The sequence below is a fragment of the Populus trichocarpa genome, chromosome 7 (genome assembly GCF_000002775.5).
Source record: "Populus trichocarpa isolate Nisqually-1 chromosome 7, P.trichocarpa_v4.1, whole genome shotgun sequence".
NCBI lineage: Eukaryota > Viridiplantae > Streptophyta > Magnoliopsida > Malpighiales > Salicaceae > Populus > Populus trichocarpa.
In genome coordinates this window covers 1454425-1468631 of record NC_037291.2, presented here as the reverse complement: position 1 = coordinate 1468631, position 14207 = coordinate 1454425, and the positions used below count along the sequence as shown (strand labels likewise).

At 33.4% G+C, this 14207-nt stretch overlaps 3 protein-coding genes across 5 annotated transcripts; 2 read left to right on the top strand and 1 right to left on the bottom strand.

The window, feature by feature from the left end:
• The first annotated feature begins 893 nt into the window (after window positions 1-893).
• Window positions 894-3610, top strand: LOC7480147 (uncharacterized). Of its 2 annotated transcripts, none has more exons than XM_024605045.2 (2): window positions 894-1690; window positions 1836-1942. In XM_024605045.2, the coding sequence occupies exon 1, from the start codon at window positions 1107-1109 to the stop codon at window positions 1683-1685; it is 579 nt and encodes a 192-aa protein (XP_024460813.1). In that variant the 5' UTR covers window positions 894-1106; the 3' UTR covers window positions 1686-1690; window positions 1836-1942. The 2 variants fall into 2 exon arrangements, with proteins under 2 accessions (XP_024460813.1, XP_002310275.2); XM_002310239.4 differs by lacking the exon at window positions 1836-1942 and adding an exon at window positions 3287-3610 and having other exon boundaries at window positions 895-1690.
• Window positions 3611-7035: 3425 nt separating this feature from the next.
• Window positions 7036-11578, top strand: LOC7495511 (folate transporter 1, chloroplastic). 2 transcript variants are annotated; one of them, XM_024605775.2, is made up of 11 exons: window positions 7036-7200; window positions 7308-7384; window positions 7864-7940; window positions 8291-8384; window positions 8874-8967; window positions 9103-9176; window positions 9887-10000; window positions 10363-10434; window positions 10530-10550; window positions 10776-10843; window positions 11305-11578. In XM_024605775.2, exons 1-11 carry the CDS (start codon window positions 7092-7094, stop codon window positions 11435-11437), a joined length of 933 nt encoding a protein of 310 aa, XP_024461543.1. In that variant the 5' UTR covers window positions 7036-7091; the 3' UTR covers window positions 11438-11578. The 2 variants fall into 2 exon arrangements, with proteins under 2 accessions (XP_024461543.1, XP_024461545.1); XM_024605777.2 differs by lacking the exon at window positions 7308-7384 and having other exon boundaries at window positions 9884-10000.
• A 168-nt stretch (window positions 11579-11746) lies between these two features.
• LOC7495512 (uncharacterized) lies at window positions 11747-13421 on the bottom strand. The gene is made up of 4 exons (XM_002310790.4): window positions 12908-13421; window positions 12621-12803; window positions 12281-12522; window positions 11747-12108 (listed from the first exon to the last, which is right to left on the bottom strand). Exons 1-4 carry the CDS (start codon window positions 13193-13195, stop codon window positions 11856-11858), a joined length of 966 nt encoding a protein of 321 aa, XP_002310826.4. The 5' UTR covers window positions 13196-13421; the 3' UTR covers window positions 11747-11855.
• Window positions 13422-14207: the final 786 nt, after the last annotated feature.

Here is a 14207-nt window from a genome sequence, read left to right as displayed (position 1 = left end):
CAAGCAACCAATGACTTCTGCTTAGCCTTTCTAGGCTAAAAACCAAAGAAGAAGAGAGAAAAATGGATGTGTGTCGAATGTGATTTTAAGCAAGTGCTGTAAAGATCAAGTCTTTTTGACCGTTGTATTTATCTATAACCTCCATGAAAATGCTAATTGTCAAGCTTTTCTTCTTTTGACCAGAAAAAAATCGGCATCATTTCAAGCAGAAAATCTTAGGGGAGCTTTATTATGATAAAAATTAAATTGCAAGGGAAAATTATACTATGCCTTTGGAATTATATCTCAAAATGAGTATTTTAACACATCATAAAGTTTTTCAAAATGGTTTCTTTTTATATTTATAAGTAATTACACTGTTTTCTGAAATGAAATGAAATGAATATTGATTTTTTAAAATTATGTAGATAATATACATGGTTAGCTATACAAGTGCCCTTGATTTATATTATGGTTTTCAATATTACTTCTCATTATAATCAATTTATTACTTGACAATTTCAGTATAGTATATCTTTCCTTTCAAATTAGTTACTGGATTCATAATTAGCTAATCAAATTTTAATTATGTAAATCATTCCAACATCACTAAAAATGTAACAAAAAGAAGGGTGTATGATAATATTATTATAATTCATGTTCTAAGTTATAGGTTAACTCAAAATTTGTTTAATTTAATATATAATTCAGGTTAGATTTTATATATATAAAATTGATCTAGTATTATCCCAGTTAAAAAAATAAGTTAATCCAAATAAAACTCAATAAAAAAATCATTCATTTTTTTTTAAAAAAAAAAATCAACGTTATTATTATCTTTTTTTATTATTATTAATTTGTTTAACCCGTGGACTAAAGGTCCTCAATATCAATGATCTACCAACATTAGAGGCTATGCCTGGTTCAGCCCATTAGTGCACCAAACAGCAAAGCCTGTTTGATAGCAGTTGTAGGGTTTATGCCTGGATTTTACAGTTACCGCAGTTTCTCTTTCTCAGCTTCAAAGGAAGGAAAACGACACTAACCTCCTTCATTTCCCAAAAATGCTCCTATAATCCCTGTAATTTCAAAGAACAGGCAAAACCCATAACCCATAAACCCTAAAGATGAGATCTTTACACTTCATTTCTCAAATCCACAAAACCCTAAAACTTAAAATAACCCCTCGTTTCACTCTCACATCCTCAAGTTTCACTCGCCGATTCACATCTCCCTCTCAAGAATCAACTCCATCTCCTCAAGAACCACCGCCATCAACTGATAGGGTCTCCTCAATTGTGGATGAACTCTCAAAATTAACCCTTCTGGAGGTATCTGATTTAACTGAGGTTTTGCGTACTAAATTGGAGATCAAGGAAATGCCAGTGATGGCGGTGATGATGCCAGGAATGGGGTTCAGTATGGGAGCGGGGATGAAGGGCGGTGGTGGTGGTGGGGCAGCAGCGGCGAAGGCGGAAGAGAAGGTGGAGAAGACAGTGTTTGATGTGAAATTAGAAGGGTTTGATGCGGCAGTGAAGATTAAAGTTATTAAGGAAGTTAGAGGTTTTACTGATTTGGGATTGAAGGAAGCTAAAGATTTAGTGGAAAAGGCACCAACTTTGTTGAAAAAAGGAGTTACTAAAGATGAAGCTGAAAAGATTATTGAGAAAATGAAGGGAGTTGGGGCTAAAGTTACAATGGAATAAAGAATGTGAGTCTTTTTTTTCTTGTTTTTTTTTGGTAAATTTGAGTTTCTTTTCAGGAACTTAGAGTTTAGGCAAAGGGTTTTGTTTGTAAAATTGAATCTGAAATTGATTCGCTTTTTCTTTCGTTTGGGTTAATGTGCCTATAAGCAGGTGTTTCATAAAGTTGTCTGTTCTGCTTGTTACATGGAGACGTGAACTTCATCAGTTTTTCATTTTCTTGGAGAGAGATTAAATCATGCAGAGTAGTTTTTAGATCAGCATGTTTCAATCGCTACTCTTACATTGAATAATTTGAAAACGACTGATATCAAGTAGATTAAGAACTTTTATCTGGAAACTGAGATAGGTTTTTTGGGTAGAGAGGGTGGAACGATTCCAAGTGAGAACAGTGCCATTGTTCAAGAGGAGCAGAAATTTGTTCCAACAGTTAGGGATTATATATGTATCTTGATAGTTGATAACCACAAGTCGAGAATGTTGACCATATACAAATATTGAATCTAATAGCACAAAAATGTAAGTGGGAGTGTGAGACTACTTGAAGTATCAGTTAAAACTCAATGGACAGAATGTCTGCAACATAAATGCAACATGGTTATGGCTGGCTAGCATGCCTTAGGTTGCTCTCTGTTTTCCTATTTTTGAATGTTGTCTCACTTGTGTGCATGCATAGTGTGTTTATGTCCATTATGTTTATTGAGAAAACACAGAAAGTAGGATCAAAAGTTATAATCGAATGATGAGTCAGTTTGTTATATTTCTTTTCTTTGTGGATTTGGTTGGTTTTTTAGCAATGTTAGTTTTCAAAAGATTTAGTTTTTGGACAAGAAAGGTTAGGTTAATGAAGTCGTATGCAAATTGTGTACTTTTTTGTTTGGACTAGGCATGTAGGAGTGTGTAGCTGCATTGCTTTTGATTGTTGGGTTATGTTGATGAATCTTGCTTTGTAGAATTTATAAGATAAGATATGCAACGCAAGATGATGGGGCAGGGTTTTACTTTTTATTCTACTGTTCCTAACCTAATGGTTGTTTGTTGAGTAGCATTTGAGTTGATTGGTATGTGGAGAGCTGGAGATGTAGTTTTTTTGTTGGCACAGATCAAGTGGAAATTCCCTTAGCAAACCTCACGAGCAGGCACATATCACCGTATAATCACAATTCACAAATCTTTAACTTTGTTTAAACCAATATGTTTAATCCATTCATGAAAATATAACCCATACAACTTGCACTTACTATTACAATTACCTCTCACATATACATGTATTGTTCCACAACACCTTTATGAGAGGACCGAGGACCAAAGATATGTAATATCTATGTAGTAATAGCTAGCATTCTCACCGTAGAATCTCTATTTTCCAAATCCCATATGTTGCTTGCATGGAACTGTGCTTGTGTTTTTTGCATTAGCAGATAAGAGAGGACAATTTAATGCCACAGCTAGTTTCACTGGGTTAATTATTTGCTATGCGTTGTTGTTCTGCGTATCGCTGTTACTATTTTAATTTTATGGATGCATCACTTCATTTTTCATTTTGGGTCAACATCCTATTAGATTCCAACACCTTATAATAATTAGCTTTTGTTGTTGCTTAGGCTTTCTCCGAGGATAAATGTTAAAAGAGCTAAAAGTGGAAGGCTGCACTGGCAAGTTTCATTGAAATTAAGAGCAGTTGATGCTGATGTATCATGTCGGATTTGCTGGCAGATGATTGAATTAATGGTTTCATCATTATACAGAACATTCTTTGTTAAAAAGTTAATTGTTCGTCTCCACTTGAAGCAGCCAGCCTAAGCTCAAATTAGCTTATTTTTGTCAATTGTAACTGCCCTTAATTTCCTGACAAATGCCACACCAGTTGTAGAATCGGTTTTTGATGATAGATTCGCAAAGGACTCAATGGATTGTACCTTGCAGCATTCTTATGGCTATGGGATTGATGCAATCCCATTGGAAATAAAAGGAATATTGGAGATAAAGGGTCATATTTATATGGCTTTTGGTGGTACTTATTGTGTTATCAGTCAACTGTAGCAGTAACAAGAAAGGCCAAGTATACGTTGAGCTAGGCCTTAAAAATGGTTTCAGTAAAAATTAAACAATTTCATGGAATGACTTGCGAATTAGCAATAAAACCTTGTCTGGCCCTATGGAATAGATGTGCAGGTTCTTTGTCGGCCTTTCAGTAGCTCATCGCCTAGGGTTTTGTGGCATACGCTGGACCAGACAATATCAAAGTGAAATTTGAATTTAATTAAAGCTTTTCAGCACATCCTAGCCGTTTGTTTGCAGGAAAGTATTTTTTTTTGGAAAGTGAATTCCGGAAAAATAAATTCTAAAAAAATATTTTCCGATGTTTGGTAGTGTAATGAAAAATAAGTTGAAAAACACTTTCCAGTGTTTGGTTATGTTATGGAAAATGAGCTGGAAAATAACTTATTAATGTTTTATTTTTTCAAGTTTATTAAAATAATAAGGAACAAATCTTACAAATTAAAAAGTTGAATGAGAATGAAATTGAAAAAAAAATATAATTTCATAAATTATCTCAAATAAAATAAATAATAATCAAAATAATAGAGATCAAATCTAAAAAATTAAAAAAAATAAAAGGTGAAGAAATTAAAATAATAATAATTAACATTTCATAAATTATTTCAAATAAAATAAGTAAAAATCAAAAGAATGAGGACCAAATTTGATAGATAAAAAATTTCAATAAAAAAATGATAAGGAAAAAGCAAATAGCAATTATAAAAATAAGGACCAAAATTAAAATAAAAATTAAATTTTAAGAGATGAAATTGAAAAATAAATATTCAAAACAAATTATATATAGCAATCAAAAGTTTGAGGATCAAATTTGATATAATCAGCAAATAATGACATTTCTAAATTTTTCACAACTTCCGGAAAGTGTTTTCCGCCCAAATTTTTCAGGAAAACACTTTCCTGAAAACCAAGCCAAATTTTTCTTTGACTGGAAAGTGTTTTCCGTTGACCAACTTTTCCAATGGAAAACAAACACAGGAAAGTTTGGAAAGTGGTTTTCCAGAAACCACTTTCTGGAAAACAAACACAGCCAAAAAGGAAAACACTTTCCTAGAAATCAAACCAAATTTTTCTTTGACTGGAAAGTGTTTTTCGTTGACTGAAAAGTGTTTCCGTTGACCAGAAAGTGTTTTCCGTTGACTGGAAAGTGTTTTCCGTTGACCAACTTTCTTAATGGCAAACAAACACAGGAAAGTTTGGAAAGTGATTTCCCGGAAAATGAATTCCGGGAAACAAACATGGCCTAGAACAAGTTTTATCAGGTTAATATTTTATCTTATGTATTTTTTATTCTAGATTTCATCTTGTAGATCTAGACTAGATTAGGTTTAACAACTATACTATCTTGGGTATGATGGCATGTTTTATAGTAACATTTTAGTCCATGGAAGAATGTGCAATGGTGATTTTATATCATCAAAGTTGCAAGATGACACAATCACCAGCATTACGAAGCTGGGGGAATATGGATACTTGAAATCAAATTTCCTCACCATTCCTTTGCCCAACTTGATTATTATGTAGTGTTAAAGCCTTGTTGGTTTCTAGAAAGTAATTTTTTTTTGGAAAGTAAATTCCGAGAAAGTAAATTTCAGGAAAGTGAATTATTTTCCGATGTTTGGTAGTGTAATAGAAAATAAGTTGGGAAATATTTTCCAGTATTTGGTTATGTTATGGAAAATGAGCTGGAAAATAACTTATCAATGTTTTATTTTTTTCAAGTTTATTAAAATAATAAGGAATAAATCTTACAAATTAAAAAGTTGAATGTGAATGAAATTGAAAAAAATATAATTTCATAAATTATTTCAAATAAAATAAATAATAATCAAAATAATAAAGATCAAATCTAAAAATAAAATAAAAATTGAAAGATGAAGAAATTAAAATAATAATAATTAACATTTCATATATTATTTCAAATAAAATAAGTAACAATCAAAATAATAAGAACCAAATTTGATAGATAAAAAATTTCAAGTAAAAAATGATAAGGGAAAAACAAATAACAATTATAAAAATAAGAACCAAGATTAATATAAAAATTAAATTCTAAATGATGAAATTAAAAAACAAATATTTAAAACAAAATATATATAGCAATCAAAAGTTTGAGGACTAAATTTGATATAATCAGCGAATAATATGACATTTCTAAATTTTTCACAACTTTCGAAAAGTGTTTTCCGCCCAAAATAAAAGGAAAACACTTTTCTGAAAACCAAGCCAAATTTTTCTTTGATTAGAAAGTGTTTTTTGTTGACCAACTTTTCTAATGGCAAACAATTACAGAAAAATTTAGAAAATAATTTTCCGGAAACCAGTTTCAGAAAACACAAACACAGCCTAAATTTTCTTTAAACACTATCACCTTTCAAACAACATTGCACAACTCACTTAGAGCAGACAAAACAATGAATCCTGTAACTTGCAAAGAACTGTTACAGCTTACAAGGGACCTGTCAATCAGCTTCATGGATTCTATATAATACAGATATGTGGATATATTAATGTAGAAAATTGAAGATGTCTTTTATGTATGTTTTTAGAATTAGATTTTGATATATGTATTTTATTATTAATTCAAATTCAAATGCTTATTCTTAAATTAATTATTAAAATTTAATAAAACTAGCTGAAATATATGAAAGCTGCAAACTAATTCGAATAATATACATGATAAGAATATTTAATTAACATTTTTCTTGGTTAACATTCATCATTTTTCCATGTAATTTATATTATTTTTGTTTGATATTATAACATTTAAATACGAAACACAATATTGAAAATATTCTGTTTGTTTGAAGTTGTATTAAATTATTCATGAAGAATTTATGAGAAATCGGATGCATTTTTAAGTTATACTTTGAAGTATATAAAGCAATATTTTCCTTTAATAATTATGAATATGTTTGAGAAAATTTAGAAATATATATAAAAAAATATTGGATTAAATATCATATATTATATATATAAATGTATTATTATTAAACTTGGTTTGATTTGAGAGATTAATTTGAAATTTAACCGACTTGCCGTCTAACCTAGATCAAGTGTAGAAAGATAATTTAGAGTCAGTTGACTCAAAATCTGAGTTGATTTTCTTAAAAAAAATTAAAAGCACACTTTTTTTCAAAAAAAAATATTTACTTAACAGGTTAGATCCATGCTTTAGGCTTCAAGTCGGGTCAAACATAATCCCTAACTATACAAGCCATACCCATCCTCCCGCGGACTTTCTTTCAACAAATTAACCCATACGACAAGTCGTTGGTTATCTGTTTTTTTTTTTTTTTTCTCTTTCAAGTTTCTTTCTGCCAACGCAGTCCAACATCCAGTCTCGTAATGTCAGACTCAAAATGGCAATGGGAAAATGCCACAGCCGGTGCCGTCGCAGGCTTCGCCACAGTCGCCGCCGTGCACCCTCTTGATGTCGTACGTACTAGATTTCAAGGTAGGTTACTCCTCTTCATTCAATGAATCAAATTCTTGTTCCTTTTATTGTCTTAACATTTGAAAGATACTGATAACAGTGAAAAAACAATGAATGTTTCTAAATAGTTGACGATGGTCGTGTCGTCAATCTCCCAACTTACAAGAACACTGCACATGCTATTTTAAACATTGCTCGCTTAGAGGTAATCACCTACTCTATTGGGTATCTGTTCTTTATTTTATTTTTTTAATATTTCTTTGTTGTTTGTCTCGCTTCTGGATTGATTTTGCGTGTTGAAAAGTGTGTTTGGGGGATATTATTTGTTGGGGTAGAAGAAAAATTGCTGCTTGATTATAAAGTTGTTGGCGTTTAGTCCTCTTTGGTTATTTCGAAAGAGTGTGGGATCAGCTATGGAAATGATTAATAGTGTATATGTATGATAATGATGTTGTTTTGAGAAATCAAATGGGGTGTAAAATATGGAGAAGCTAAATTGTTAAGAATTAAAATTCAATTTTGAAGGAACCCATTTTAATTTAGAAGGTCTTTATGCGAGTTTGATAAATAAAAGTAATAGATTGTGATTAAGTTTGGGGAGCAAATTTTTAAAGTTTCTTTCTGTTCGATGCCTTATTGTGTGATCGAATTTTTGCTAACATAATGATGCCTTTGTGTTGGCAGGGATTAAAAGGGCTTTATGCAGGCTTCTTTCCTGCAGTTCTTGGCTCAACTGTTTCCTGGGGTTTGTATTTTTTCTTGTAAGTCTCGAGTTTGATAGCTTTTGATTGTGTGCTAGTATGTAATTTGTCCTTGCTTTCACCAACCGATACCAGGTAGTGCTTTGGATGGTTTTTAACATGCCTTTTCTAACATTGAAAGGATTCTTTCATATCGATTAATATTGTTTGCTTTCTTCGTGGTTTTTAATTTTTAGATTTTAGGACTTCCATAAAAAGACTTCTTAGTGATACTTATCTGCTTCACAGACGGTGCATTATCGGTAAACCCTAAAGGGTTCTTCCATCATGATGCATTTATTCTTGTTATGTTTTAATTTTTGTCTATCATATAGATGACTTGAAGGTGTTTTTTCTCTTTCTATTTGTAGTTATAGTAGAGCCAAACAAAGGTATTCTAAAAACAGGGATGAGAAGCTGAGCCCTGGTCTTCATCTTGCATCTGCTGCAGAAGCTGGAGCTTTGGTGAGTATTTGAATCTTCAGTGATCTTATTTTGAAGAAATTCATATGGTCCATGCTATATCTGAAATAGATTTTGCAAGCTAGAATTAAGTAAAAGAACATAAGGAACTCCCATTGTTGGCATGTAAGCAATAAGAACCATACAATTTATGCAGAAATGTTCCTGAGAGGATGAAACTAAAGGCTACTGTTAACTGGTAATTAACTCAGACATCCCTTTTGTTTGAAAAAATCATCAACAAATATGCAGTGATAAGAAGTGACAATTAGTGTCAATAGCATAATCAAAAGAGGTGCTCTGGAACAACTTCTTAATTGAATTGTTGATACTTTTCTGTATTTAGTGCATTTAGGAGGCTGGTTTCTCAAGACATCTATTCACTGGAAGCTGGCTTCTTGTTTCTAATTGCTTTAGTGAAGATATGCTGGTTCATTTCTTTGTTGAACAAGAGTCTTGCATATTGACAATTGCATCCTTTTCCTTTCTCAGGTTTGCTTTTGTACAAATCCTATCTGGCTTGTAAAGACAAGATTGCAGCTTCAGAATCCTCTTCACCAAACTCGGAGATATTCTGGGTTTTATGGTCTGCTCGGCACCTTTCATTAACTTTCTATTAATGTGCTCTCTGAGATATCCTTTGATGTTTGTGTTTTAGTACTCCTTCATCATGATTGTTTCTGACAAATGCATTTTTGTTGTGTGTGTCGTTAAATTACAGATGCCTTGAAAACAATTATGAGAGAGGAAGGATGGAGAGCACTGTATAAAGGAATTGTTCCCAGTCTTTTTCTGGTAGTTACTGGGTTTATCTTCATTGAATGCCTTTCTCACTGTCTGTTGGATTGTCAATTAGATGCATGGTTGAGGTGTACAGGTTTTGTTAAATGAATTGATACTTTTTCCCCATATATGGTCATTAAAATTTGATGCTTTTCTCTGTTATTATCCTATTGAATCAATGACATGTTGCTTTATGAAGGAACCTCTCTGATATCTATCAAATGCATCTGAATATCCGTTCTGGTGATAGCTGTGATCTAGTTATGTTGCATTACTGCATATAGCTGCTGAACAGCCTCTGATCCATATTTATGAGTTATTATGTCATTTAAAGATTTTCTTAAGCTAATATCTGATGCAATTTAACTGATTCCAATTAGTTTGGAATGAGACTTCGTTGAGTTGATTGATAAATGAAAAAATTCTTTATTTTTTATGTAACATAAGTTAAAAATCTGTGTGGATGATTAATAATCTAATATGCTGATACAAACAGGGAAAGATGTCTCTCAACTTACTGAAATAAAAGGATGTCTTTCAGCTTGTAGTTGACAGTTGATGCTGCAGGATCGAGGTCTGAAATGAGCTGAGAGACATAATTACTACTTGCTGAGGAACTTACATGCATGTGCATATTATTTCTTGTTTCAGCTATGTTAAAATAATATTGTAGTTTCCTTATTCTTCATTTTCATGATTAGGTATTTGTTTTACTTCAGCAGGTTTCTCATGGTGCTGTCCAGTTCACAGCTTATGAGGAACTTCGTAAAGTTATTGTTGACTATAAAGCCAAACAAAGAAAAGAAGATTGTAAAAGTGCTGATACTGATCTGTTGGTATGTATTGGAGTTTATTGGTAAATTTAATTTTGGGAGCGCTCAGAGGAAAGGGTGGGGGGGGGGTGGGGGAGGTGTAGGTTGAAGTTCATTTTTTTGGTCTTTCAACTCGTGTTATATGTTTTATATGTCAACGCTTAGTCCTCTTTTTGGAAAGGAGTAATAATATCAGAGCTTTATAAGTTCATAAAGACGTACACATATATAACCATAGCAACTTTAGTGGTGTTGCTTGCACTTGTTTCCCTCTTCTGTCTCATTTCTGCAAACACGTGGCTGTCCAAAATAGGTTTTGAAGTTCAGCTCTCATAGCAGTTCTTATTTTCTCCCTTGAACATCTTCAACGTTCTCTTTTTGCACAGAATTCAGTTGATTACGCTGTCCTTGGGGGTTCTTCTAAAATCGCTGCCATTATTCTGACATATCCATTTCAGGTAGGCATTCTTGTAAGCGATGTGAAGCTTATACATGACTGTTAACCTGTTGGTCGATCATTGCATTTGACATGGTTGGGGTACTATTTTTTCAGGTTATTCGGTCCCGACTACAGGTATACCTGCTGTTAATCCCATGGTGTTTGCATAAATGGTTTCCAAACTATTGCAGTGTCCTTAATCCTAATAAGAAAGAGACAATGCTGTCACAAGGCTTATGGCCCAGGGACAAAACTCTCCCCCCACCTGGAGGAACCGAGTTGTTCCTTGGGATGCTGCATAGCTTGGTATACTTTATACTCTCTATTTGTGACCGGAGTTGTGTTTTCTCTCCTATGCAGCAACGGCCCAGTATGGAAGGAATTCCAAGATATATGGATAGTTGGCATGTCATGAAGGCAACTGCTCGGTGAGAATAACCTTTCTTCACCCACTTGGCTACCTCTTAAACCATAATCTCACCCCATCATTCCCTGGCTTGCACTCATGACCTCTTCCCCTTGTACCAAGGGGAGAATAAGTGTTTTAAACAAAATAGCTTTCTAAAGCGTTATGCTCGATCCCCTGCATGCTTTATAGGGATCTGCACCAGGCATATTACATATCTGTCGACTGACATTTTCATGCGTGAAAAAAGGAACCAGTGAACATCTCCATTTATTGGTGAAACGAGGATCATCTCAAATTCTACTATGTGATTAGTCTTTTAAATGCTAAAAGAGATTGAAATGTTATCATTCTATGAACGCATCACAGCTAAAGGACAACCTTGTTGCGTTGATTACGATGTTACTTTGATGATAAATGTCTCTTTTACTGCCATCTACTCGTTTATTTCTGATAATTTAATTTGCTTTTTGGGGCATGCAGGTTTGAAGGTTTCCGAGGTTTTTACAAGGGCATAACACCTAACCTTCTGAAAAACGTTCCTGCTTCTTCGATAACATTTATTGTCTATGAAAACGTCCTGAAGTTGCTAAAACTGGGAAGAACAAGCGACTGAGATTTTTCTTGTTTGTATTTTCTTCACTCTTTTAGTAGAATTTTTGACAATGCCATCAAAGAAAAAAATTAGCACAAACGACGTTGTAATGAGCTGCTACAAAAAAAAATAACGGGGAAAATATTATCGAAGTTTGAAGAAGTTGTTTCCCCATTCTTTCCGAAGCACGTAATTATACAGTGACCAACCATAGTTGTCGGCATTCATTCCATGTTAAGCCTCTTCTGGAACCCTGTTAGGAAGACTGTTACTGGTTGAGGTCAGCCTTCAACTTAAAATTTCATTAACTCTTGAAAGCCAGAAACCAGATTTGTTGTCAAAAAAAAAACTACGGTAATTACTTTCCACATATGAGTTTATTGCAATCTATTGTTCATTTTATTCTAATACACTCCATTTTGGGCATGACATCAAATTACTAATCCACAGAAAGCTTTTGAAGGAAGGTAAGAATTTCTTGAGAGACTTCATGGGCTCTCTCTTCGTGGATAAAATGGTGGCCGCCCTCTAAAATAACAACTTCAAGGTCAGGCACCAAGCCTTTGAAAGTGTCTCCTTGCACATATTCCCTTGTACCATAAGTGTCAAAACCTATCTCTTTGTCACCAACGATGTACTTTGTAGGAACAGTAACCTTTGCTCCTTGCCAAGGTGCAGAAAGCTCCCAGTTCCTGTTGGCGTTTTAAAGAAACATAACAAGAGAAATCATAAAAAAAAAACATATGGCTAATACAGCACTACAGCCTCATTGGCAGAGTGAAAGAAAAGGAGACAAAATAATCAGACCTTCAAACCATGTAAACTAATCAGGAAGGATAAAATGGTGAGAGTATTTGCACTTACAGGTCCATAGCACGGTAGTAGTTGAGAGGACCAGTGAAGCCAGATTCTTCGAACTTGTCTGCATAGACCTGCAGTTCCTCCTCAGTAATCCATGGTGGCAACACTGCAGGTATTTGCAAGTAATCAATGATCTCCATGCCCGAAGGAGCTATCAACGGATCAGTCTTATTTATCATCAAAAACTTCTTCATTACTGTCAAGTAATCATATCTTGCGAAAGCCCTTTCTGCTCTTCCTGGTTCCTGTCCCCCATAGCACCAGTACTATAAGTTCAGAGACTCGAGACATGCAAAACAAATGTTGTAAAAGAAATTATGTGAATATAGACCTAGAAAGGTACCTGGAATTGAGAAATGTAAAACTCATCTCCAAAATTTCCTGTAAAAAATTCGATAGGCTTAGCAACAGGATCTCTTGGAAAGTATGGGACAGAAATGGCTATTAGTCCCTTGAGTCTGTCAGGCCTGAATAGGCTTAGATGCCAACCAATAACAGCTCCCCAGTCATGTCCAACCACAAAAGCCTTCTCAAATATCAAAACTAAATCAGTCATAATCTACTTTTAATCCATTCAAAAACACATATTTTCACGTGTTAATAATATTAAAGAACAGAGTTAGAGAGGACCTGTTGTTCACCAAAATAGTCAAGAAGGCCTACTAGATCACCAGCAAGATGCAAGACAGAGTAGGAGTTGGGGCTGAGAGGAGAGTCAGAGTCACCATAGCCTCTCAGATCAGGAGCAACTGCATGGTATCCATGGTTGGCCAAGAAAGTGATCTGGTGACGCCATGAATACCAGAATTCTGGGAACCCATGAAGCAGAAGCACTAGGGGTCCTGACCCTTTCTCTACTACATGCAACCATATACCATTTGTTTTTATCCTTTGGTGATTAACCTCTCCCAAATCCATGGTCGCCCCTCAATTTTGCTCCAACCTCAGAGAGAGAGAGATGAAAAATATTCAATGGTAGACACCAGTCAAGATGATGGTTTTGTAACTTAAATACTGCTGACTTATCATGATTTGCTTGGCAAGGAAGCTGCAGATATTGGCTAGCAAAATTAAAAATCAAACTTTGACATTGGACTACTGGATGAGAAAAGCTTAAATAATTTCATTTATCTGACACGATTGTCATGATAATTAAAATTTTAAAAAAAAACAACTCTAAAACACTTTAAAAAAGCAATGGACACCCACCCAGATATATTTTACTATTGATTGCGATATTGTAATTTATTTATTTATTTATTGTTTTTCAAAGAAAAAACAAAGGCTTATGAACTGGGGATAGTTTTTTTTTTTTTTTATGGCCGGTTATCAGGGTATATGTGTTTTTTCTCTATTTTTAGGAATAGTAAAATAATTTTATTATCCTCCAAGGAATACAATAAAAAAATATATTTACTCTTGGAATCAAGAAAAAATAAGCAATTAATCTAGGGATTTTTTTGTCTTTTTACATAGGTCCAAAACCATGAAAGACAATTTGATCTTTTTAAATTAATTGATTAATATTTAAATTTAACAAATTGTCGGCGCATGAAAGGCTCCTTATAGGCAGGGTGTGTGAAGCCTTCCGGTGATAAAAAAAAAATATATATCATTTTGTCATGTTGTTGAAAGTGTTAACGTATCTTCTTTCTTTTAGTGCGGCACGTGTCGGTAGAGGTTATGCGGTTTGTTACTAGCAAACCCTTCTTCTTTTTTCTCTATCTCCTCCCCTAAAAATTACAAGTTGATTCTATTTGTTATTGATGTTTCAACTTTAATTCTTATTCTTTTAATTTCTAATTTTTTCTTTTTTCTTTTGTAAAAGTTTAATTTAATTTTTATTTAGTTTTTCAATTCCAATTAGTCATATATTATTTTTTCTAACTTAGTACTTAGTCATTATCCTTTTGATTTCTAGTTTTTTTCT